General features: G+C 43.1%; 1 protein-coding gene across 6 annotated transcripts in view; it reads left to right on the forward strand.

Moving 5' to 3' along the window:
• adamtsl3 (ADAMTS-like 3) overlaps window positions 1-27,500 on the forward strand; it is a 189,339-nt gene that overhangs the window by 116,714 nt on the left and 45,125 nt on the right. For all 6 annotated transcript variants that reach the window (XM_083759131.1, XM_083759134.1, XM_083759129.1 and 3 more), the window contains exons 10-16: window positions 8,307-8,418; window positions 8,972-9,110; window positions 9,337-9,387; window positions 10,416-10,656; window positions 11,939-12,086; window positions 19,983-20,067; window positions 27,013-27,302. In XM_083759131.1, coding sequence (XP_083615257.1) covers window positions 8,307-8,418; window positions 8,972-9,110; window positions 9,337-9,387; window positions 10,416-10,656; window positions 11,939-12,086; window positions 19,983-20,067; window positions 27,013-27,302 — 1,066 coding nt within the window. The remainder of the gene's footprint in view (window positions 1-8,306; window positions 8,419-8,971; window positions 9,111-9,336; window positions 9,388-10,415; window positions 10,657-11,938; window positions 12,087-19,982; window positions 20,068-27,012; window positions 27,303-27,500) is intronic.

The following is a 27,500-nucleotide window of genomic DNA, read 5'->3' on the forward strand; positions in this document are numbered from 1 at the left end:
AGACATTTGTGACCATATTTGACTGAGAGCCTGCCATCGCGCAAATTCCAGCTTTTCACCAGAGGAGAAAATTATTAATTTTTAAATGAGTTATTAAGCTGCCCTGAGAGGAGCATTGATAAAGTGCCGCCAGAGCAGCAAATTAACATTTATATGTACAGCACCTACTCTATTAACATAGCTCTATGTGTACAGCACCTACTCTATTAACATAGCTCTATGTGTACAGCACCTACTCTATTAACATAGCTCTATATGTAGAGCACCTACTCTATTAACATAGCTCTATATGTAGAGCACCTACTCTATTAACATAGCTCTATGTGTAGAGCACCTACTCTATTAACATAGCTCTATGTGTACAGCACCTACTCTATTAACATAGCTCTATTTGTAGGGTGGCCAGACGTCCGGTTTCACACCGGACAGTCCGGTTTTAGACCCACCTGTCCTCCTCCCACCTCAACCTCTGGCCGGACACATAATGGAGCATAATGGAGCAAGGAACTCGACATCATAAAGAAAGGGAGGCTGTGTGAACATATAGGCTACTGGCATCATTCTATGTCCCACACCGATGACCATAAAACTGTATAAAAAAACCCACAAGAAAGAGATTAAACATAAAACATATCTAAACATGAAATAAAATAAATTGATTATAAAATGAATGGCCTTTGTGGTACCATATAATTTAAAAAGGTTAATTTAATTAGCAAATATATGTTCTCTGTGGACATAATGCTGGAGATGATGGTGGTGAAAATCAGGTGCAATAGTAGTAGTAATAATATTAATATATGGGGGGGGGGGGGGGATCTGGGAGGGGGGGGGGGGTCGGGTGAGCGAGCCCCGCAAAAGTGTCCTCCTTTCTGAGGTCTTGCAGGTGGCCACCCTATTTATATGTAGAGCACCTACTCTATTAACATAGTTCTATATGTAGAGCACCTACTCTATTAACATAGTTCTATGTGTACGGCACCTACTCTATTAACATAGTTCTATATGTAGAGCACCTACTCTATTAACATAGTTCTATATGTAGAGCACCTACTCTATTAACATAGTTCTATGTGTAGAGCACCTACTCTATTAACATAGCTCTATATGTAGAGCACCTACTCTATTAACATAGTTCTATGTGTACGGCACCTACTCTATTAACATAGTTCTATATGTAGAGCACCTACTCTATTAACATAGTTCTATATGTAGAGCACCTACTCTATTAACATAGTTCTATATGTAGAGCACCTACTCTATTAACATAGTTCTATATGTAGAGCACCTACTCTATTAACATAGTTCTATGTGTAGAGCACCTACTCTATTAACATAGCTCTATGTGTAGAGCTACTCTATTAACATAGTTCTATGTGTAGAGCACCTACTCTATTAACATAGCTCTATGTGTAGAGCACCTACTCTATTAACATAGCTCTATGTGTAGAACACCTACTCTATTAACATAGCTCTATGTGTACAGCACCTACTCTAACATAGCTATATGTGTACAGCACCTACTCTATTAACATAGCTCTATATGTAGAACACCTACTCTATTAACATAGCTCTATGTGTACAGCACCTACTCTAACATAGCTATATGTGTACAGCACCTACTATATTAACATAGCTCTATATGTAGAGCACCTACTCTATTAACATAGCTCTATGTGTAGAGCACCTACTCTATTAACATAGCTCTATATGTAGAGCACCTACTCTATTAACATAGCTCTATATGTAGAGCACCTACTCTATTAACATAGCTCTATATGTAGAGCACCTACTCTATTAACATAGCTCTATATGTAGAGCACCTACTATATTAACTTAGCTCTATGTGTACAGCACCTACTCTAACATAGCTCTATGTGTACAGCACCTAATCTATTAACATAGCTATATATGTAGAGCACCTACTCTATTAACTTAGCTCTATGTGTACGGCACCTACTCTATTAACATAGCTCTATGTGTAGAGCACCTACTCTATTAACATAGCTCTATATGTAGAACACCTACTCTATTAACATAGCTCTATGTGTACAGCACCTACTCTAACATAGCTCTATGTGTACAGCACCTACTCTATTAACATAGCTCTATATGTAGAGCACCTACTCTATTAACATAGCTCTATGTGTACAGCACCTACTCTATTAACATAGCTCTATATGTAGAGCACCTACTCTATTAACATAGCTCTATGTGTACAGCACCTACTCTATTAACATAGCTCTATGTGTAGAGCACCTACTCTATTAACATAGCTCTATATGTAGAGCACCTACTCTATTAACATAGCTCTATGTGTACAGCACCTACTCTATTAACATAGCTCTATATGTAGAGCACCTACTCAATTAACATAGCTCTATGTAGAGCACCTACTCTATTAACATAGCTCTATGTGTACAGCACCTACTCTATTAACATAGCTCTATATGTAGAACACCTACTCTATTAACATAGCTCTATATGTAGAGCACCTACTCTATTAACATAGCTCTATGTGTACAGCACCTACACTATTAACATAGCTCTATGTGTAGAGCACCTACTCTATTAACATAGCTCTATATGTAGAACACCTACTCTATTAACATAGCTCTATATGTAGAGCACCTATACTCTATTAACATAGCTCTATATGTACAGCACCTACTCTATTAACATAGCTCTATATGGAGAGCACCTACTCTATTAACATAGCTCTATGTGTAGAGCACCTACTCTATTAACATAGTTATATATGTAGAGCACCTACTCTATTAGCATAGTTCTATATGTAGAGCACCTACTCTATTAACATAGCTCTATGTGTAGAGCACCTACTCTATTAACATAGCTCTATATGTACAGCACCTACTCTATTAACATAGCTCTATGTGTAGAGCACCTACTCTATTAACATAGCTCTATATGTAGAGCACCTACTCTATTAACATAGCTCTATATGTAGAGCACATACTATATTAACATAGCTCTATGTAGAGCACCTACTCTATTAACATAGTTCTATATGTACAGCACCTACACTATTAACATAGCTCTATATGTAGAGCACCTACTCTATTAACATAGCTCTATATGTAGAGCACATACTATATTAACATAGCTCTATGTAGAGCACCTACTCTATTAACATAGTTCTATATGTACAGCACCTACACTATTAACATAGCTCTATGTGTAGAGCACCTACTCTATTAACATAGCTCTATATGTAGAGCACCTATACTCTATTAACATAGCTCTATATGTACAGCACCTACTCTATTAACATAGCTCTATATGGAGAGCACCTACTCTATTAACATAGCTCTATGTGTAGAGCACCTACTCTATTAACATAGTTATATATGTAGAGCACCTACTCTATTAGCATAGCTCTATATGTACAGCACCTACTCTATTAACATAGCTCTATGTGTAGAGCACCTACTCTATTAACATAGCTCTATATGTAGAGCACCTACTCTATTAACATAGCTCTATATGTAGAGCACATACTATATTAACATAGCTCTATGTAGAGCACATACTCTATTAACATAGCTCTATGTAGAGCACCTACTCTATTAACATAGTTCTATATGTAGAGCACCTACTCTATTAACATAGCTCTATGTGTAGGGCACCTACTCTATTAACATAGCTCTATATGTAGAGCACCTACTCTATTAACATAGCTCTATGTAGAGCACCTACTCTATTAACATAGCTCTATATGTAGAGCATCTACTCTATTAACATAGCTCTATATGTAGAGCATCTACTCTATTAACATAGTTATATATGTAGAGCACCTACTCTATTAACATAGTTCTATATGTACAGCACCTACTCTATTAACATAGCTCTATGTAGAGCACCTACTCTATTAACATAGCTCTATGTGTAGAGCACCTACTCTATTAACATAGCTCTATATGTAGAGCACCTACTCTATTAACATAGCTCTATGTGTACAGCACCTACTCTATTAACATAGCTCTATATGTAGAGCACCTACTCAATTAACATAGCTCTATGTAGAGCACCTACTCTATTAACATAGCTCTATGTGTACAGCACCTACTCTATTAACATAGCTCTATATGTAGAACACCTACTCTATTAACATAGCTCTATATGTAGAGCACCTACTCTATTAACATAGCTCTATGTGTACAGCACCTACACTATTAACATAGCTCTATGTGTAGAGCACCTACTCTATTAACATAGCTCTATATGTAGAACACCTACTCTATTAACATAGCTCTATATGTAGAGCACCTATACTCTATTAACATAGCTCTATATGTACAGCACCTACTCTATTAACATAGCTCTATATGGAGAGCACCTACTCTATTAACATAGCTCTATGTGTAGAGCACCTACTCTATTAACATAGTTATATATGTAGAGCACCTACTCTATTAGCATAGTTCTATATGTAGAGCACCTACTCTATTAACATAGCTCTATGTGTAGAGCACCTACTCTATTAACATAGCTCTATATGTACAGCACCTACTCTATTAACATAGCTCTATGTGTAGAGCACCTACTCTATTAACATAGCTCTATATGTAGAGCACCTACTCTATTAACATAGCTCTATATGTAGAGCACATACTATATTAACATAGCTCTATGTAGAGCACCTACTCTATTAACATAGTTCTATATGTACAGCACCTACACTATTAACATAGCTCTATATGTAGAGCACCTACTCTATTAACATAGCTCTATATGTAGAGCACATACTATATTAACATAGCTCTATGTAGAGCACCTACTCTATTAACATAGTTCTATATGTACAGCACCTACACTATTAACATAGCTCTATGTGTAGAGCACCTACTCTATTAACATAGCTCTATATGTAGAGCACCTATACTCTATTAACATAGCTCTATATGTACAGCACCTACTCTATTAACATAGCTCTATATGGAGAGCACCTACTCTATTAACATAGCTCTATGTGTAGAGCACCTACTCTATTAACATAGTTATATATGTAGAGCACCTACTCTATTAGCATAGCTCTATATGTACAGCACCTACTCTATTAACATAGCTCTATGTGTAGAGCACCTACTCTATTAACATAGCTCTATATGTAGAGCACCTACTCTATTAACATAGCTCTATATGTAGAGCACATACTATATTAACATAGCTCTATGTAGAGCACATACTCTATTAACATAGCTCTATGTAGAGCACCTACTCTATTAACATAGTTCTATATGTAGAGCACCTACTCTATTAACATAGCTCTATGTGTAGGGCACCTACTCTATTAACATAGCTCTATATGTAGAGCACCTACTCTATTAACATAGCTCTATGTAGAGCACCTACTCTATTAACATAGCTCTATATGTAGAGCATCTACTCTATTAACATAGCTCTATATGTAGAGCATCTACTCTATTAACATAGTTATATATGTAGAGCACCTACTCTATTAACATAGTTCTATATGTACAGCACCTACTCTATTAACATAGCTCTATGTAGAGCACCTACTCTATTAACATAGCTCTATGTGTAGAGCACCTACTCTATTAACATAGCTCTATATGTAGAGCACCTACTCTATTAACATAGCTCTATGTAGAGCACCTACTCTATTAACATAGCTCTATATGTTGAGCACCTACTCTATTAACATAGCTCTATATGTAGAGCACCTACTCTATTAACATAGCTCTATATGTAGAGCACATACTATATTAACATAGCTCTATGTAGAGCACCTACTCTATTAACATAGTTCTATATGTACAGCACCTACACTATTAACATAGCTCTATGTGTAGAGCACCTACTCTATTAACATAGCTCTATATGTAGAGCACCTATACTCTATTAACATAGCTCTATATGTACAGCACCTACTCTATTAACATAGCTCTATATGGAGAGCACCTACTCTATTAACATAGCTCTATGTGTAGAGCACCTACTCTATTAACATAGTTATATATGTAGAGCACCTACTCTATTAGCATAGCTCTATATGTACAGCACCTACTCTATTAACATAGCTCTATGTGTAGAGCACCTACTCTATTAACATAGCTCTATATGTAGAGCACCTACTCTATTAACATAGCTCTATATGTAGAGCACATACTATATTAACATAGCTCTATGTAGAGCACATACTCTATTAACATAGCTCTATGTAGAGCACCTACTCTATTAACATAGTTCTATATGTAGAGCACCTACTCTATTAACATAGCTCTATGTGTAGGGCACCTACTCTATTAACATAGCTCTATATGTAGAGCACCTACTCTATTAACATAGCTCTATGTAGAGCACCTACTCTATTAACATAGCTCTATATGTAGAGCATCTACTCTATTAACATAGCTCTATATGTAGAGCATCTACTCTATTAACATAGTTATATATGTAGAGCACCTACTCTATTAACATAGTTCTATATGTACAGCACCTACTCTATTAACATAGCTCTATATGTAGAGCACATACTATATTAACATAGGTCTATGTGTAGAGCACCTACTCTATTAACATAGCTCTATGTAGAGCACCTACTCTATTAACATAGCTCTATGTGTAGAGCACCTACTCTATTAACATAGCTCTATGTAGAGCACCTACTCTATTAACATAGCTCTATATGTTGAGCACCTACTCTATTAACATAGGTCTATGTGTACGGCACCTACTCTATTAACATAGCTCTATGTGTAGAGCACCTACTCTATTAACATAGCTCTATGTAGAGCACCTACTCTATTAACATAGCTCTATATGTTGAGCACCTACTCTATTAACATAGGTCTATGTGTAGAGCACCTACTCTATTAACATAGCTCTATGTGTAGAGCACCTACTCTATTAACATAGCTCTATGTAGAGCACCTACTCTATTAACATAGCTCTATGTGTACAGCACCTACTCTGCCCTGACAGGCTGGGTGTAACCAAACAGTCTGCGTCCATTTGGCACCTGGTCTGATGTACTGTTATACTGTATATATACACAACATAAAAGTACGGAAGACAATTAAGTTGTGCTTGAGCAATGTTTATTGTTTAGCAATACAGTGACATTTCATTAAGGTAGTCAGTCTGAATCCGCCTGGAGGCGTTTGGTATTGTTGATGCAGAGGCCTGTTAAAACTAATTCACTTTAAACATTATACAATAAAGATGGGCACGATTGGTCCTGTACAGACTAGTCAGTTGAGCCAAGACATAGCAATGAGGCTTGAGCAATGACTTCATAGTCACAACACGCAGGGTAATGGAGCGGGCGGGTCTACGTTATGCACACGAGGCAAGTTTAGTTTTGAAATGAAAATTCATACCGCCGACCACCATCTGAAAATATATAGTTCCAGGGACCCCCTCCCCCCAGAAGCAAAGATTTGAGTTAAAAACATTTGCTCTAAAATAATTTATATTCAAAGATTTTCACCACATTTTCACGATAGAAAAATAAATAGCAGATCTACAAGCTACACGATTTTTCTCAATAAAAGCTACAGGTTATGAGAGCTACAAAACAATACTACAACATGACGATATCATCCGCTCCCGACCGGATCATACGGCACTTTTGGAACAGAGACCAGGCTTTCCTCAGAGGTGGAAAGCCTGGTGAGGCGAGGTTAGGTTTTAACTTTTAAGTAATAAAGTCAGTCTCCCACAGCATCTCCCACTGGGCTGATTGCAGCTTCACAGCGATTATATCTACAACACGGTTAGAAGTCTGTCGAGTGCATACTCAGGCTGCATTTCAATAAATCTCAGCTGTCACCATGCATTTCAAAATACGGCTTGTCAACATCAGGGAGATCAAAAAGCTATAGAAAGCACTCTAAAGTTTAGCTCAAACAAACATTGTCACAATGGTTGGGGGGTGGAGATACACTAGCTTATGGGGTATATAGCGTTGGCGCTTGGTTACGTGTGGAGGTTATGTTATTTTTACTTATTCAAATAAGGCTAGTTGCTGAGTCTCAGCAACTAGCCTTTTTTGATCTTCTTTCATTCAAATTAGCTGCATCAGCATCAGGGAGAAACTTAACCACTCTCTTCTCTTCTCTTCTCTTCTCTTCTCTTCTCTTCTCTTCTCTTCTCTTCTCTTCTCTTCTCTTCTCTTCTCTTCTCTTCTCTTCTCTTCTCCCTCTCCCTCTCCCTCTCCCTCTCCCTCTCCCTCTCCCTCTCCCTCTCCCTCTCCCTCTCCCTCTCCCTCTCCCTCTCCCTCTCCCTCTCCCTCTCCTCTCCTCTCCTCTCCTCCCGTTCAGGTGAAGTATGAAGGTCCCAGAGACACTGTTTTCCTGTTCCTGTTCTACCAGCCAATCAGGTACCAGTGGAGAGAGACAGACTTCTTCCCCTGCTCAGTGACCTGTGGAGGAGGTGAGCTTCACTGACTCCATTCATTCTCTAAAAACAACAAAGTGCATTCATTACTTTGCTGTTGATCCACTAGGCTACCAGCCAGTGTTTTTTTCGTCGACTAAAACTAAGACGAAAAAATGTTCGTCTTAGTTAGTTCGTTGACTATACCTAAATAAAAACTAAGATGAGACTAAATATACTGACGATTTCATCAACAAATAAAAACTAGACTAAATGTTAGGAAGGGACTAGTGGACAAGAGATCCAGTATAAATCATTTTACACTTGGTTACATGCTGAAAATAGCAGATCTACAAGCTCACCACACGCAACGCGCGTTGCTCACAACGCGGAACTTACAACGCGTCGCAGTGCGCTGTAGAGGCTATCATTTGTTTGGGTGGAAGTTGCGGGATTTTAGCAGAAGTATTGCCCAAGGAAATGACGGTCAACTGGCCACTAGGCTACCAGCTGAACATTTAACAATCTGTCTGTCATGTGGTCAACTGGCCACTAGGCTACCAGCTGAACATTTAACAATCTGTCTGTCATGTGGTCAACTGGCCACTAGGCTACCAGCTGAACTCGGCAGAGTGCACGGACATCCGCTCCAACCAGAGCCTGCCGGAGCAGCAGTGCAACAGCTTCCCAGAGAACACCAAACCCACGCCCAAGCTGAAGGAGTGTAACATGGAGCCCTGCCCGGAGAGGTATGGTTATGCCTCTGCTTTTCATATCCTCCTCTAGTCTTGTAGAACTAGCGTCCCTATTGATGTCATCAATAGGGACACATGCATCAGTAAGCAGGAACTGGGGATGGCAATGAAGGACCGGAAACTCTGCCATGGCATTGTGAAATCTATGATCTCGACCGTGGTCGAAAAATGATGATGCCATCTCTCTTTCTCTCTGTACTGACGCTGTCTCTCTTTCCAGCGATGGATTCAAAGAAGTCATGCCATACGACCACTTCCAACCTCTGCCGCGGTGAGTGGAACATACAACCCTAACCACTAACCACTACCCCTAACCACTTCCAACCTCTGCCTCGGTGAGTGGAACATAATTATAACCCTAACCACTAACCACTACCGCTAACCCTAACCACTTCCAACCTCTGCCTCAGTGAGTGGAACGGGTGCATGTGTTTGGTCCGATGTGCTAACAGTCCATCAGGCATTACTCCGACACCCTACCCAAAAGCAAAACCCTGAACCTAACCTCACAGGAAGTGAGGACTGTTGGTATATGTTCTAATGTATGCAAGCATGCCCCCCGAGTGGAAATTCAAGGATTTTAGCCTGCATTTTTCTGGAGGGTCTAGATGAGTGTGGATGTTGTGAATAGTTGAGATGTCCCTCTTCCAGCTGGGAGCAGAGTCCATCTGGACAGAGTGATAATATGTTGAGATTAGGGCTTTAAGCAACTAGTCAACTAATTCAACTAGTCGACTAGTAAATCCACTAGTCGACCTTGTTGGTACTAGTTGACTAATTCAGGGGTTCTCAACCCGTGGGTCGCGACTCCTCGGGGGATCGCCAAATTATTTTGGGGGGTCCCCAAATTATATATATATATATTTTTTGTTTTTGTTTTTTGCAACTGAATCCCTGGGAAATGGAAATGAAAAGTTTACATATAGTACACAGAAATTCCCTAATAATTATATCCGGTTTCAGTATTTATTTATGGTGTATTGTCTCTATTATTAAGGTTATTTTAGCAGTCAATTTATATTGGGGGTCGGGGCGGGGCGGGGGTCCCGAGACATTGCCAAACCATTTCCGGGGGTCCCCGGCCAAGAACGTTGGTTGAGATGTCCTTGTCCTTCTAGCTGGGAGCAGGGTCCGTGGACAGAGTGATAAGATGTTGAGATGTCCCTGTCTGTCCTTCTAGCTGGGAGCAGGGTCCATATGGACAGAGTGATGAGATGTTGAGATGTCCTTGTCCTTCTAGCTGGGAGCAGGGTCCATATGACAGAGTGATGAGATGTTGAGATGTCCTTGTCCTTCTAGCTGGGAGCAGGGTCCGTGGACAGAGTGCTCGGTGTCGTGCGGCGAGGCCGGAGGCGGGCAGCAGCGCAGCGTGACCTGTGTGATGGACGAGGAGGAGGAGGAGGACGCACACGCCGGCGTGCACGGAGGACAGCCGTCCCAGGTGGAGGAGTGGAAGTGCGCCCACTCTCCTCGCCCCGACACGCGGAAGACGTGCAACACCTTCCCTTGTCCTCAGTGGGTGGCCATGGAGTGGTCCCAGGTGAGAGTGGAGGAGAACATCACACTTAACCGTTTGGCCACCAGGATTAACTAAACAATGATTACTATATGCCACGATACCCCCCCGTTCAACCGATATTTTGAAGATCCAAAACACTGCGACCGGAACCGGATGTTGACTGAATGGTGTGTGTGTTGTCGGATTAGGTGTTGATCTCTTGCTAGCTGATGAGAAGTACAGGCCGGCGCCATTACAGCGACCGCTAGGCTCCGTGCAATAGGCGTTGTTTTGACCAGAAATGCCGCCTGGGATGAGGAATTGGAGATAAAAGCGACTGAAAGCGTGTGTGCGTGCGTGCAAATCAAGATGACGCAGTCCAGTGTTATGGCTAATAGCTTCGGATAGCCATCCAAAGCTAATGAGTGAGTAGCCTTTCGACTAGATCGGATCAAAACGTTTATACAACTGAATAATTGTTTTCGGCGGGGAAAATAATAACAACTACAGGTCGTTTCAGGCGGGCAGCGACTGACGGGACCTGGTAATACATTTTCAATGAGAGGCGTTTATGCGTTTATTTTGGACACGCATGCAGAGATGTTGAGGAACGGTTGCGCAAGCGTACTTTCACTGACACCGTGAAATAGTTTCCTGCACGCGACTAGACCTGGTGTGTGGTGAGCTTTTTTCACGCTATGTGTCCCTCATGAGCAGACCTGGAGCTGATCCAGGCGACAACGCCTGTGTCACTCGCTCCCTATCCTGGGGTCCACCTATGCTTGCTATGGCATAGGCAGCTCCCGCAGCTGTGCGACATGAGACTAATTAATTTGAGCCACATAGAGAGAGAGGAGTGTGTGTGTGTGTGTGTGTGTGCGTGTACGTGTGTGCTTGTGTGCGTCAAATTAACAAAGGTGCAGACGATCAGAAATCAGCAGAGAGTGATCGACGTTTGCGCTACTCTATTCCAAATTGAAGTGGACTCGGTCCCAGACTTTTTTTTTCTCCCTGGAAATAAATACGTCTGGGTTTCTGAGGCTACTCGCTCCCTGTCTGAAACGACCCTTATTAAAGTTCTCAGTCGCCACCACTGATTTCAGTCGTTTGCATTCCGTGGTCCCTAGAGCCTTTCGAATTGTCACTATGTTTATTCCTAATTAGTTTTAATCCTCACAGCTTTAATAATTGAGCTTTATTTAGTTTCAGTGAACAAAGTTAGCCGACAGACATTTTTCATCATAGTTTCAATCGGTTTAAATCAATACTGATTTGTAACATTTGTGTGTGTGTGTGTGTGTGTGTGTGTGTGTGTGTGTTCCAGTGCACGGTGACCTGTGGTGGGGGTCTGCGGTATCGTGTTGTTCTGTGCATGGACCACCGTGGCCAACACACCGGAGGCTGCCAGGCTGACACCAAACCGCACGTTAAAGAAGACTGCCTCGTCCCTGTGGCATGCCACAAGCCCCGAGGTGTGTGTGTGTGTGTGTGTGTGTGTGTGTGTGTGTGTGTGTGAAACCGACCGCTCATTAGAAAGTGGTCAGTTTTTGCTTTGTTGGCTTTCATAGGGACCAAACTGTCAGAAAATGATGGGGTTCAAATTTTCCCGACCCCCACCCCTTATTTGGGGGGTCATATATTTTGGGACCTCCCATAATAGTACGCCAGACAATTAATGTCCGATTTTCATAATATTAGGGTTGTTTTATAGGTTTTTAAATATTCTGAGTTGATTTCTTACACTTTGAAAGTAGCCAGAATAATCTTTTCTGACTTTTGGTTGGGGTCTTTCTTCACCCGGGGCCCCCCAGACTCATCTCAGTACTCATTACATTCCTTGCTCTGCTCCTGTTCCAGAATAATGTCAAATTAGATAATAATTTAAGCATTAAAAGTTTTTATAGCTGGGCACTGATTACAAAAAAGGGTAGTAGTTAATACCAGGGGTCTTCCACAGGGGGCCGGGACTAGTTTTGCCCCTATTCTTGCACCCATATATGTGATTTGCAAGTCGTAGAATATCTTGCATTTATGTAAAGTACTTTGATAGTTTACTAGTATTCTACCATTATTGTTGACAGATGTTACTGCAGGGAATAAAGGTTTTGCAACTTCTCACTTTGGGCACGAACCTGTCCATTTCACACACTGCGCTCACACTAACAACACAACACACACACCTATTATATCCTCTTAACACAAAAAATGCTGGAAACGTATCCATACGCTTTATTAATATCGAACGCCGTACGCGCGAAGCGTAACTATACGTTTTATACGTTTTTTTATTGCTTACTGTACATCAACGTCCTATGCTCCAGGACACCGAAGAAACTAACAGCGATCCTCTCCAGGAAGCTCCAATATGTGATCCGGGAGTAAAAAGCCCCTCCCTCCTGAAAAGAGGTCTGTCTGTGGCGAAGACGCTCCCTCCTCCAATGCCTCCATTACACGTATGGGTCTGCACGGCAACGGCATAGACCAACGCAGATGTCAGGGCATCTAAAATGGAGTTACCCATACTCTAGTAGTAGTCTAGTGTCTGTGAATACACTCGATTCCCCCTCCCCTCCTGTTTCTACATGGTTTCTCCCGAGGAATCTTTGTGGGGGGAGTCTCTTCTGCCCGGATCGCATTGCAGTTTGAGTTCCCCCCCCCACTGGCCCCAGGCCACACTGCGCCTTGCAATCGCCTTGCACCGCTCTCTCATTCTCGGAAAAAGATATAACGCAGTCGTGTCGATTTGCCCTCTGCCAGTATATAAACCAAGAATAATCTTCAACGATCGCCATTTCATAACGTTTTCAACACGCACACGGCACACGCCATGATCAACTAACTGCCTGGCTACGTCTTCAGTCTTCACCAGCCATCGCTATCCGTTGTGTGCATCGCCATCGCGTCTTCACTTTGTTTGTTTGGGCAAGAAGCACGATCAGCGATGGAAAAGAGCTTTATATCCACGGCAGATAAGTAATGACGTATTATCGAAGGACCGCCATGATCAACTTACTGCCTACGTCTTCGTCAGCCAATGCAGCCATCATCGCTATCCGTTGTGTGATTGTGGATGTAGGCTATATCCACGGTATCGAGAGAGACGCCCGGCTGTGATATAGGTCTTATCACTGCAATTATAATGAATAAAAAGGCTACAATCACACAACGGATAGCGATGGCTGCATTGGCTGGTGACAACGTAGCCTCGGTCCCAGGCAGTTAGTTGATCATGGCGGTCCCTCGATAATACGTCATTACTTATCTGCCGTGGATAAAACTCTTTTCCATCACTGATCTCTACTATACGTGCTTCTTTGCCCAAACAAAGTGAAGATAGCGTTGTCCAACAAAGCGGCCAGTTATTTGATCATCTCTCTCTCCTGTGCTTCTTTCCTCAAACATGTCCAGACATGTCAACCTCAACCACTAAACTCACCGATCCAGTAACGCATCTCACCGTTATACTATCGTTCTGAAGGCAGATATAAAAATAAACATAAATAAATTATTGTCATATACATACTACACACTGAATGAAAGCCCTAATTGTCTACTTTTAGGAGGAAAACAAATACATAATATTGATCCCATGTACAGTTTGTCAGTACTAGTAGGCTATTGAATGCAGTTGTTCAGGTCCAACTATTATTCACAAAATAAGGCCTATAGCGACATGTACATATTATATACCGTATGAAACAGAAGACCCTCTGCTTTCATAAGAAAAAAACTAATACTGTAATAATAATAAAAATCACACCCCTGTGAAGTGAGCATTTCCTCATGAAGTTATCATAGCGAGTTATAAAGGTTTAAAGTCACAGAGATTGACAGGCAGATATAAACATAAATAAATTATTATCATATACATACTACACACTGAATGAAAGCCCTGAATGTCTACTTTTAGGAGGAAAACAAATATACAAATATAGTTTGTCAGTAATTGGCTATTGAATGCAGCTTGCGCCCACCAGAGAGGATTTCAGAAAATGCATGGACCAGAAGAACTATTATTCACAAAATAAGGCCTATAGCGAAATGTACATACTATATACCGTATGAAACAGAAGACTCTCTGCTTTCATAAGAAAAATACTTCTACTGTAATAATAATGAAAATCACACCCCTGTGAAGTGAGCAGTGCAATGTTGCGCAACATTGCACTGCTCACTTCACAGGGGTGTGATTTTCGCTATAAGAGGCCCCTCGCTGTGGGCCCCGGAAAAGTTCAGAAGTCCCAATGTTAATCGCTCAGCACCACCAAGCCTGAGCAAATAGAAAACTCTAGCAATCAATGTGTTAAAGAGCCCATGGTCAATTATGCCTACAATACATTATTTGCAGGATCTATTCATCTTCGTCATCATCATCTTGAATGTCCTCCCTAATAGTGTTGACACAGTCTCCACCATAGCATTTGCAGAGAGGAGTGCAAGGCAGGTTATTGTTTGAGCAGCTGCACCGTCCCTTGCAACCTGCTTTGCAACCACATTTGATGAGCTCAAGTACTGCCTTTGGAGCAGGGAGGGCAAGACACCTGACTGGAACATACCCTCCACTATCTGAATTCCATCCATTTTGTTTGATTGGTGGAAGCTCAGGGAAATTTGTCAGGTATGAATGACTTATCCCACATTGTGACGTAGTTGTGGTAACAGTGCAGCATGAGTTGGAGGTAGCATCTCACCCTCCAAGTTCTTTGACCGAAATAGTTCCCATCTGAGTAATGGCAAGGTTGTTGGGCCTTTTGGACTGTAAACACGGCATGCAAAATGCTCCAATGACTCCAATGGTGAGGGAAGCTTGCCGTTAACAAGCTCAGGAGGAATGGAACCCATTCCAAAGTCCTTGAAGCAATTAATGGCAGGATCATCATCATCAAGCCTCAAGTAGGCATTGACCCATAAGGGTGGGTCGGGGGCACTCGCTGATCAGCCTGCGTCGGGGCCCACTGACATCTAGTTACGCCACTGGGTGTGGTATAGTGACTAGTCGGTCCAGAGCTGCTTCATCTCTACTGAGTCCAACCATCCCACCATGTCCCTTTAGCTTCTTGATTTTGGCTTGCTCTGTGAAGAGATGAGTGAACGGTATGTCTGACTTTGCCACCACAAATTCACCTGACTTCAGTGCGTTCCATACAGTATTTCTGGGTCATCCTGTTCAAGAGCGTTCATTTGGGCAAGATAGACTGGCATCAGTCGAGCATATTTAAGGAGATCACGGGCAATGAAATACTTGATGAGTTCCTCTAAGGATGACAAGTAGCCCTCCCAGTCACCTGACCGACAACAGAAAGACAAAGAGAAAAGAGAAAGACAGCAGCAGCCTGGCTGATCTTTATTTAGCAGCAATATTTGCTACACTTGGGTCTGAGGCACCTTACTTTGAAAATAGCTGATCTACAAGCTCAAACTACAACCTTGTAGATCAGCTATTGTTGGCTAAAGTTCTCCTTGGAAAAGGGATGCTATGGTTCAAGTGGTTTAATGTAAAAAAATGAAGAAAAGTTCCTATCCCACAAATGATTTTGTGGGCCCCTGTATAGTAACTCTGAGGACCCGCTAGGGGTCATGTGCCCCCTGTGGAAGACCCCTGGTATTGGCTACTACTATTTTTTATATCAGAGCCCAGCAACAAATACTTTTATGCTTCATTTATGATCTAATTTGACCATATTCTGTAGCAGGAGCAGAGCAAGGAATGTAATGAGAACTGGGATAGGCCCAGGGGTCAGTCCGGGAGGTCCCAGGTGAGGAAACACCCTTACCAAAAGTCAAAAATGATTCTTCTGACCACTTTAAAAGTTTAAGAAATCAACAAAAAGAATGTTTTAAAACACAAAACAATTCTAATATTATGAAAATCAGACATTGACAGGCTGGCATACTGTTCTGTGAGGTCCCAAATAGATGACCCCCCCCCCCCCCCCCCCCCAGAAACGGGGTGGGGGTCGGGAAAATTTGAACCCCATCATTTTCTCATAGTTTGGACTCTATAGAACCAAGATCTGCAAAGAAAATGTAGCACAAAAATCCTACGGGAGCTGTTTTTTTGACGCCTCGTACCACACTATGATGTGTCAAAATGTATCCCATCAAACTTCCACGTTCCGTTTTCCTCCCCGTGTGGAAGAAGAGGGTTTAGGATGGATGTTGTTGACCTCTCGCCAGTGTTGTCCCTGAACGTGTTCAGTGAACGATGGATCGTTCACAAACCCGTTCATGTTTTGGGGGAAACGTGAACTGAACGTACTGTTGTTCTGCTTGATGAATGTTATGAATGCGAATGTCTGACATGTGTGAATGGTGTGCTCTCACAGTTCACTTCCTTCAAGACTGTGACATATTTCCATAGAGCCTTCCAGGCAAAACCACCCCCTAAAGAGGCCAATAAGCCCAAATCCGACACCAAATTAACAAATCTTTCTCAGCCGTGCAATTTCTCTGGAGTGCGCAGCGCATCATTGGATGATGATGTGCACTGGGCTGGCGCTAATCCACGCATACCAGAACATGTCCCTACCCAAAACACTGAGGTAAACTTGTTGTTGTTTGATTAAACATAATGTGCCACCGAAAAATAGCTTCCAATAGCTTGATATTTTTTGCGCTGACGAGCGACATACACGATCGGCCAACAAAAGACATCTCCCACTGCACAATCTGTATAATTCTTCATCGTACGACGTAGTTGCATTCTGAAAATAGCTGATCTGCATTGTGAGCTTGTATTGTACTGAGCATTGTGGGCACCTCAGTCAGAGTGACATGCCTATATATGGGCATATCGGTTTGTTTATGGTTATGTTTGAGTCATAGTGACATGCCTATATATGAGCGTATCGGTTTGTTTATGGTTATGTTGGAGTCAGAGTGACATGCCTATATATGGGCGTATCAGTTTGTTTATGGTTATGTTTGAGTCAGTGACATGCCTCTATATGGGTGTATCAGTTTGTTTATGGTTATGTTTGAGTCATAGTGACATGCATATATATGGGCGTATTGGTTTGTTTATGGTTATGTTGTAGCCAGACTGATACACCCGCTGGCTGGCCCGTCCTAGGACGAGGAGTAAGCTTCGAGGACATTTGGCCATGTCGTGAGACAGCAACTAGTCGCTGTAGTTGCTGAACATTACTACATTCAAAATGTGGAACCTGGACCTGTGGCTTTAAACAGACAACACCAGAGTTGATTGATTTAAACCTCTCTTTACGTCTCAAAAACATACGAGAGCCAACCAGTGCTGCACGATTCTTAACTAAAAATAATGTAGAAATGAGATCGCATAGGTGTCTGAATGAATCTTTTTCTGACTATTTGCGCAGCACTATCCTGTCACATTCGGAGACCTCTTTGTCACGGAACGCAGCCGCCGCCTCAGATCCCATCTCTTCCAGAAGTAGAGCCTGCAGGGCACCTCCTCGGCCAGCGCGGCCATAGAGCGCTTGGCCGCGCCGAGCTCGGCCTCCAGCTCTGCCACGCGGCCGTCCTTCGCGGCCACCTGAGAGCGAAGGGCGTCAGCCCGCCTCGCGGCCTCCCTGGCCAGCCGTCGCAGGTCACACTTCTCCCTCTCCACCCGGTCCCTCTCCTTGCCCAGCGCCAGCTCGTAGTTGCGCATGAAGCCTCGCTGCTGCTCTTCTCGGCTCTCCAGCGTGGCGTACAGCTGCTGCATCTGACGCGCCATGTCCGACTTCTCCACTTTCAGCCGCTCGCGGTCTTCTTTCATGGCTCGCAGGGCTTCCTTGGCCCGGCACAGTTCCTGCTCCTTGTCGACCCGGCACAGTTCCTGCTCCTTGTCGACCAGATGTGTCCTGAGCTCAGTCTCGGTGGCAGAGAGCATGTTAGGAGAGCAGCTTCCGGTCTGGACCTCCTCCAGATTCGTCTTCAACATAACACTACACAGAAGAAGAGAAGAAGGTGTTCTGGATCGGTAGATAGGTGTGGCAGAAATCAATGGTCTCAAGAACCTTAACGTCGGTCGGGGGTTAAAGTGAGATCGTGAAGCGAGTAACACAGCGCTGGTCTGCTGGGACTGTGCTGTAAACGGATGTGTGTGTGTGTTGGGCTGATGGCTAGTGCTGGAATATGACTACTGTAAGTGTGATGTCACTCTGATGCAGATTTCCATATTTGGGCATTTGGGTTTGTAGGTCGCCTTGATGCACATGTCCATATTTGGGCAACCTGGTCAACCTACTCAATCGCAGTCCACCAATCATCACACCTGGAACCCATCATCAATTGGTAGATTGTGCATTTGTTGTGACCGTAGGTCGCAGATTACTATGAAAACCTACAAAACAATCAGTCAGTCCGTCAGTCAGTCAGTCTGTCTGTCACACCACCATATATGGCCGTCAGTCTGTCACACCTCGTGACACATCAAGCAACCATATATGGCCATCAGTCCATCACGCTCCATATATGGCCGTCTCCATATATGAAGATCACAACACTGACCTCATCAAACCCTGGATAGCCATAAATGGAGAAGACTGGATCATCGCCTAGATCTGCATATATGGAGCCGGGCAGCAAATCTACATCTGACCTCAAACGTCTGATACCTGTCTATTTAAAGTCTAGGCGGGCCTGCTCCAATGTTTTTAGTGTGCAGCATTATATAGAAGGCTATTGTGTGTGTGTGTGTGTGTGTGTGTGTGTGTGTGTGTGACTGTGTGTGTGTGTGTGTGTGTGTGTGTGACTGTGTGTGTGTGTGTGTGTGTGTGTGTGTGTGTGTGTGTAAAGATGAAGTAATTCAGAAGATGAATCTGTGAGTCGGCTGTCAGCACTCAGCAGCACCAGTAAACGCACGGTTCATTCACACCCGCCGCAGCAACACTGACACGGTCAGCGGAGAGGCTGCTGTCTCTGTGCCGTCTGTGAAGAGCCATGTCCGGGGAACAGAACTGTTCCTTTTCAACTACTTTTACTTTAATTAAAAGCTAGATGCAGTGGCTATAATTGGGTTAAGGATCTTGATTTTGTGAGCAATGGTGTACGAGATTGGTAATATCGGGTCAAATCATGATAAGTAACTCCTTTTCAGACCATCTGGGGGAAATAAATAAATCTGAGATTTCCCCCCCCATGCAATTCTAGCCTACCTAAAGGTAAAATCCACCCGCCGCCTATGGACCTGCTCTACCTCCTGAGCCACAGCCGGCAGCCGCCAACACAGATCCGTCCTGGCCCTCTTGAGCTGATCTGTGTGTGTATTTCTGCCTCTGTTCCACTGATCCAGAGTCAGCCCTGGTTGACCTGTGTGTGTGTTTCTGTGTGTTCTTCCACTGATCCAGAGTCAGCCCTGGTTGACATGCTTGTGTGTGTTTCTGTGTGTTCTTCCACTGATTCAGAGTCAGTCCCGGTCGAGGCCAAGGTTCCCTGGTTAAAACAAGCCCAGGAACTGGAGGAACACCGTACCGCTACAGAGGACCCCACGTGAGTAGCCTTGTGCACGCACGCACGTACCCCCCCTTTTTCTTTCTTTTTTTTGCTTTTCTGCCTTTATTGGTAGATACAAGTGAAGATTGACAGGAAAGAGGGAGAAGGGAGAGACATGCAGCAAAGGTCGTCATGAGCGGGACTTGAACACACAACACGCTGTCAGGCCAGAGCCAATATGTGGCATGTGCCTGGACCACAAGGCCAGCGGGCACCCCCTCCAGGTGTATTTTCAAAGCACATGCCCGACTCTTGTCACAATGTTTACAGTAGTAGGTAGGTTTTTCTTCCGTGTGGATACGCTGGTGTGTCTTCAGGGTACTTTACTGACTGAAACTCTTGCCACAATGTTTACAGTGGTAGGGTTTTTCTCCAGTGTGGATACGCTGGTGTACTGTATATTCAAATGATCAAGACGACTGAAACTCTTGTCACAACATTTACAGTGGAAAGGTTTTTATCCCGTGTGGATACGCTGGTGTTTCTTCAAGTCACCTAAAAGGGTGAAACTTTGTTTACACTGTTTACAGTAAGTAAGGTCTTTCTCGTGTGTGGATACGCTGGTGCGACTTTAGGAAACTTACGTGACGAAACTCTTGCCACAATCTTTACAGTGGTAGGGTTTTCTCACCAGTGTGGATATGCTGGTGTGTCTTCAGGGTACTTAACTGACTGAAACTCTTGTCACAATGTTTACACTGGTAGGGTTTTTCTCCATTGTGGATACGCAGGTGTCTCTTCAAGTTACCTAAAAACCTGAAACTCTTGTCACAATGTTTACAGTGGTAGGGTTTTTCTCCAGTGTGGATACGCTGGTGTATATTCAAATGATCAAGACGGCTGAAACTTTTGTTACACTGTTTACAGTAGTAGGGTTTTTCTCCAGTGTGGATACGCTGGTGTATATTCAAATGACCAAGACGACTGAAACTCTTGTCACAATGTTTACAGTCAAAAGGTTTTTCTCCCGTGTGGATATGCTGGTGTGACTTCAGCTGACTTAACTGACTGAAACTCCTGCCACAATGTTTACAGTGGTAGGGTTTTTCACCAGTGTGGATATGCTGGTGTGACTTCAGGTGACTTAACTGACTGAAACTCTTGTCACAATGTTTACAGTGGAAAGGTTTTTCTCCAGTGTGGATACGCAGGTGTCTCTTCAAGTCACCTAGAAAACTGAAACTCTTGTCACAATGTTTACAGGGGAAAGGTTTTTCTCCAGTGTGAATACGCTGGTGTCTCTTTAGGAGACATAAAACACTGAAACTCTTGCCACAATGTTTACAGATGTGGGGCTTCTTTCCTGTGTAAGTCGTCCGATGAGTCTTCACTTCTCCTGGCTGAGTTACAATCGTCTTGGTAAGCTGTTGACGACAGCACAATCTTGGTTGGTTTGTGTCTGTTTGTTTCTGGCTGTTTAGAGAGCTGTTGATCGTCTGACTGGCGGCTGAGGGGATCTGGCCTTTGCTCTGCATTTGGCAGTCCAGGTCATTGTGGCCCTTCTTTGGGTATTCATGAAGGTAGACCTGAGACGTTGAGCCATGCGGACGCTCAGTAAAGCTGACCCGAGTCTGGGGAGACCTCATTCCTTACAGGAGCAGTGGTTAATTCTCAGAAAGGCTGTTATTAAATGGACTGTGATGAGATTGAGTGTAGGTGTTACGCAGCCTGTTTCCACTCACTAAGTATCGCTGGTGAAAAAACATCCTGACTGTTTCTGAAATCTTAAAAAAAATGTTTATTCACACATTATATATAGGCTGAGTTCAGGGCTGGCCAATGTCACACAATACAAACCATAACCATGTATGATTGACTAACAACACCGCTTTGTTCAGGTGCCGCTGCAGTTTGTGCATGTGTCCTGAATTTGGCACGATCTTATTATAATGTGGTTTCAGACGTCGGGTTCAGGGATTACCAGGGATCCAAATTTACCTATACGGTTCTGTAACTCTGAGTGTACAAATGGAACCAAATGAACACGTATGGGTCGGTCCGGAGTGGTTGTTATGTCATGTGTTTATGAGGTGACCGTACTTCATTAGACCCCTTGGTGTGGTTGTCTCCCCTTTGTATTGAGGGTTTCTTCCTGGAGGATGTATCCTTGACAGTCAAAAGTTCCAATGAAAAAGGGTGATGTAGTGACATCACAATATCATCCACTCCCTTAACTCCTCCCCTTTTATGATACAACAACAGCTGTGGGTGCGGCTGCAGTTCAGGTGGATCACCACCCACCAGGCAAACCAGGCCTACTTCATGAACTGGTGGGCCTGTCCACATAACAATTACATTTTAACAAATGCTGTATACACTTACAAAATTAAAAATAATAATACAAAATCTTCCTCCTTATAATAATAATACCTGGTGATCATGTGTCGTATCTGATGGAACCACATCATTAATATAGCCTAATACTGTTAAACTAGACAGACTAAATTGTTTCACATCTAAACTACTAGGCCTGACCAACAGGACGTGTTTGGATAGACGCATGGGCACCATTCACAGCTTGCACTCTATGGTAAATAGGTAGGCCTACTTTGATCTTGCTTGTAGCATCTAGACCAGAGTGGTCTCCTGTTGTTCTTCCTGTGACCACACCTAATATGGAGATATCTTGGACCATTTGGTTTAGGTGTTTGAAATGTGTATTGGGCTTCTTTATAAACTAGCCATAACTGTCTATGTGGGAAGAGTGTCCTGAAGCCGTCAGGCTGAAGGAGGTCAGTGTCCTGAAGCCGTCAGGCTGAAGGGTGCATGGCTCAGGCCATGAAGCTGTACTTTGTCTTTGCCAATAAAGTATTTAAGTTTAGTAGTAAGTTTGTTTATGGGCTTCATGGAGAGAGAAAAGCACTCTCTCTCTGTTTAGCTCATTTACTCATGTTTTAGGTTGGGGGAAAAAATCACAGCACTCCATCTTTAAAGGCCTCTACTGAGGGAGCAGATTGCATATGGAGGGGTAGGTTGTTGTTCCAGAGCGTTACTCACACTGGTCTATTCTGAGGACGACTGTAGGAGGACGACTGTTTATTTAGAGCTTGGCAATCTGTCCCACATCAAAGGACTAGGACGCTCTCACAGGACTGATAACGCTGTTCCTAATGTGCATGTGTCTGGATCTCTGGTTTGAAGCACAGCTTCCTATCGTGGTCACGATAACACGCACACACACACTCCGACAATTCTTATCAATGCTGAGACCAAGTTATTAGGGCATACAACCTCAATTGACCCCACCCTGTCATGGTTGCGCATGCAAACGCGCAAGCGAGTGCACACACACACACACACACACACCTTATCCAGGGGGTGTGTGAATCTGTCCCGTTCCATTTCCTGTGCTTCCGCTGGCGATGATAAGCATGTGAGTATCACTGCTTTGTGCTGATAGGCTGCTGCTCTGAGCCTGGTCAACACTGATAGGCTGTCTGGGACATGGCACTTCACAGCGCTCACACACACCACACGCGCACACACACACACCTCACACACTTTGCACAGACACCTCACACACAGCGCACTCTCTCTCTCACTAATCTCTCGTGGTGACTGTGGACCCCAGGAAGATTAGCTGTTGCTTTGCACCAGCTAATGGGGATCCTAATTAAACTCTATAAACGCTATAATCCTCACCACACCAATCCAGCCTGCAGCGGGACCATGAGCTGAGCCAGAACATGTGTTCGGTGAGCTTGTATCGGCTACTTTCAGCATGCAGCCAAGTGTAACCACGGTGGCGCAGTCACTGTCGCCTCACAGCTACAGAAGGTCCTGGGTTCGATTCCCGCTGGGGACGATGTGGGTGCTGGGGGCGTGTTTTTCTCCTCCGCGTCATCAGTGTCCATACCCGGGTATACTGTATGTACCGGTCTCTATGTTGCTACTTGCCTGCTTTGAGAAGTAAAGTCACTTAAAGGGCCACTTCACCCCTTTTTCAGCCAGATCTTATTTCAACAGGTTTTAATGATGTTTGGGAGACAAGAAACACTTTCCTGGGTTTTTATGTGGGTAATATGTGTTTTTAGGTATTTCAGTATTTCAAAGTGTACATGGTCTCCATGATGTCATGGACACTGGGCTCACTTCCTTCCTGGACTACAATTCCCATAATGCTTTGGTGCACTGCCCCTCCTTGTGGATAGGGGGAGGGCTGTCTTTCTGAGACAACATGTAGTCCAGGGAGCAAGTGAGCCCAGTGTCCATGACATCATGGAGCCCATGGACACTTTGAAATACTAAAATATCTAAAAACACATACTGTATTACCCACATAAAACCCCCCGGAAAGTGTTTCTTGTCTCCCAAACATAATTAAAATATGATCTGGTTGTGTAACCCTTTAGTTATCAATTACAGGGTACAGGACTAGTTAGCCTACTAGGTTCGGAAGAGCAGTAAGCAAGAAGAATGATTTAGACCACAGACCATAGGTACGGTTTAGTATTAGCCCGATGGCTTGTATTACAGCAATAAAATAATAGAATGGAAAATGCACAACAAACAATGACAATAATCATACAAAACAATAAACAAAAGAAAACAACTGTGCTCAGACAGTTAAATGTCACCAATAGTACTTCCCAGGAAAACAGGGAAGTACTATTTTAATCCTATTTTAGTCTGTTTTAGTCCCATTTATTTACTATCTAATTTAGTTGTCCTTTTCAGGTTTTAAATCTAATCTAAGGTAAGTAAATAAGTTGAAGTTGTTTTTAAGTAACCTATTCCTATTTTAGGTTCCCACTGTGTGTGGCAGTAAGTATGGAAATGAATGTGTGTAGCTCAAAAGTTCACTGAGAGTCCATCCGGGTGTAAGTATTCAGTGTATTGTGAGTTCACTGTACAGTATGTCCATCCAGGTATGGTAGGTGTGTGCAATGTGTATGCAGTGGAGGTGCACTACAAGTGGCTAGCACACTGAGAGTCTCACTGTGTGCTGCAGTGGTACCACACCACACTACCAAAGGCTCAATTTCTTATCTGATTTAAGGGGACAGCAGTGTTGAGGATCTTCATCCGTAGAATCGTGGGTAGCTCGCCAGAGTGATATGCCAATATCACTCGAATCAATCCAATCAAAGCAAAAAGACCTGACCTGTTTACAAAACAGGTCATATAATCACACATTAGGATCACACCCTTAAAAGTTTAGAAACAAAATAAAACATTGTCTTCATCTTAGTTCAACTACTAATAGTACATTTACAATTAGCTGGATATGCAATTAAATCAAAACTGTTACCATGAAAGTTAGGCAGTGTAACATGGCTGCTGCTGCATGCAGTCAGTCAGTCAGTCAGTCAGTCAAACACAGTAGTAAACTTCTCAAAAGGATCAGCACTCTTCTCTCAAAAAGAGACTGGATCAATCAAAACTCTCTTTAAATGAAAATAATCTGTTCACATTCATCAAATCTTGTCTTTCCTCTGTTTGTCAAACTGTCTGCTCAACAGGCTTCTCTCTCCTGTTCTCTCCAGAACATTCTGTGCTCTGCAGCATGTAATTAGCTGAATCACATCACCTGGGCTGGTGATTCTCCAAAGTGCAGTCTATTAATTGAGAGACCTGATTGGTCAATTGGTTCATTGGCTTGTTCAGAGCACCTCACAGGGCTCTCAAAGCACACAAGCAGATGAATGCGAATACAGATAGAATATAAACCCATACATTGTACTCTGTATAGTAAAATAGTCTTAGACAAATCCTATTTAGTTTTCATTGTTAAAGCTCTTTTGTAGAAGTTTGGTTAGTGTATTTTAACCTGGTTTATATCCTAAATCCATTCATATTTAGATATTTATTTTATTGACTTGGCTATTCTGACCTGGGTTACACCTGCAAAAGGGGTGAAGTGGCCCTATAACTATAAGGTTGTCGTCCAGCCTCATCGATTATTGGGTTAACGGGCCTCGCCGAACCGGACACCCAAAGTGTGTGCACATTGTTTATGTAAAACATGCGCAGCATCATGGCTTTCATATGGTATTATAAACTTTGGCTAAAAGCAATCCACCACCACCATCACTTCTAATCAATGTTTACAGTCTGTCTGTCAGTCCCTCCCTCACAACATCATGATCTGAAAAACAATCATGGAAGTAGGGCAGGCTACAACCGAACAGACTTCCTCTTCAAAATAAGAGCTATATAGTAATGATTAGTCAACACTAGTTTTATTTCTTAAGTGAACTTGCAGGATGTGTAGATATATTTGTATAGCGCCCTGAGAGATAACGCTTTGAATGGGTATCTGTCATGAGTTACTGTAACGCTGTGTGGTCGTCGATCGATCATCTGCCAGTCTCGGGCCCGGGCCCCCTGGATTCACGGGCCGGGGGGAAACCACACCCCCTTCCCCCCCAGTACCTCGGCGCCTGGTTTGGATATAGGGTACCCTCACAAAATGCTTGCAGTAAACAGTAATCAGTAATCAGTCCTAAATGGGTTAAGAGTAAACATTTGTATTACCTTTTACACCACTGGATTTAGCCTTATGCCTCTCACTCCAGACATGATACTAGCATACAGTACATGTCATGGAACAGATACAAAGGAAACGCCGTTAGTATTGAGTCAGGGACACATCATGTGTTTATGTTTTTTAGTCCAAGTGCTGGATTGGTTTTGATGGTACATGTACTTTCCCCGCACGGTATTTCCATTCCAGTTTTATCATCGTTAATGTAAACCTTTTACTGCACTCTGAAAACTGCTTTATCAAACACATTTGCAAATTAACTTTGCTTTAAAGACGTAGTGAAAGGGAAAATATGTTTTTCATACTTTTAAACCCAAACCACACCAATGGGTCACCATGCATCACTTCTCCTCGCAACCAAACCGTTGGGAGTAGACCCATGGTAGACTCATGTAGTTTCAAGCAACCAATGAATTTAACTAAATTAAGAAAAAAATACATTATGTGTGTTCCAGGTTCATAGTGGGGACCTGGTCTCCCTGCAGCGCCACCTGTGGGCCTGGCAGACAGAGCCGCGAGGTGAGGTGCAAAGTGCTGCTGTCCTTTACCCAGACGGAGGTGGACCTCCCAGAGGCCGAGTGTGGAGAGGACCGGCCCCGCGTGGAGAGGCCCTGTACCGCGGGGCCCTGTGAGGGGCTCCTCCAGGAGCCTGATGGCGCTGGGGGCCCCCTCGCGCAGCCGGGAGGCGAGCTCCACCACTGGGACTACAGGGGCTTCTCTGCCTGCTCGGCAACGTGTGCCACGGGTGAGAAGATCCTTCGTGATGTAAACTGAACCGGGAACAGACGGAAAATGTTTGTGGACTACATTTTTTCCACTGACAAAAACGAAATAAATACTAAATAAAAACTGAGCTATGATGACTAAATCTATCTCTCTATTCTCTATTCTCATCAAATAAACAACTCATGTCAAACTGGGGGGGGGGTCCTAAATGAAACAG

Source organism: Protomyctophum parallelum (assembly GCF_964188405.1).
Source record: "Protomyctophum parallelum genome assembly, chromosome: 2".
Classification (NCBI taxonomy): Eukaryota; Metazoa; Chordata; class Actinopteri; order Myctophiformes; family Myctophidae; genus Protomyctophum; species Protomyctophum parallelum.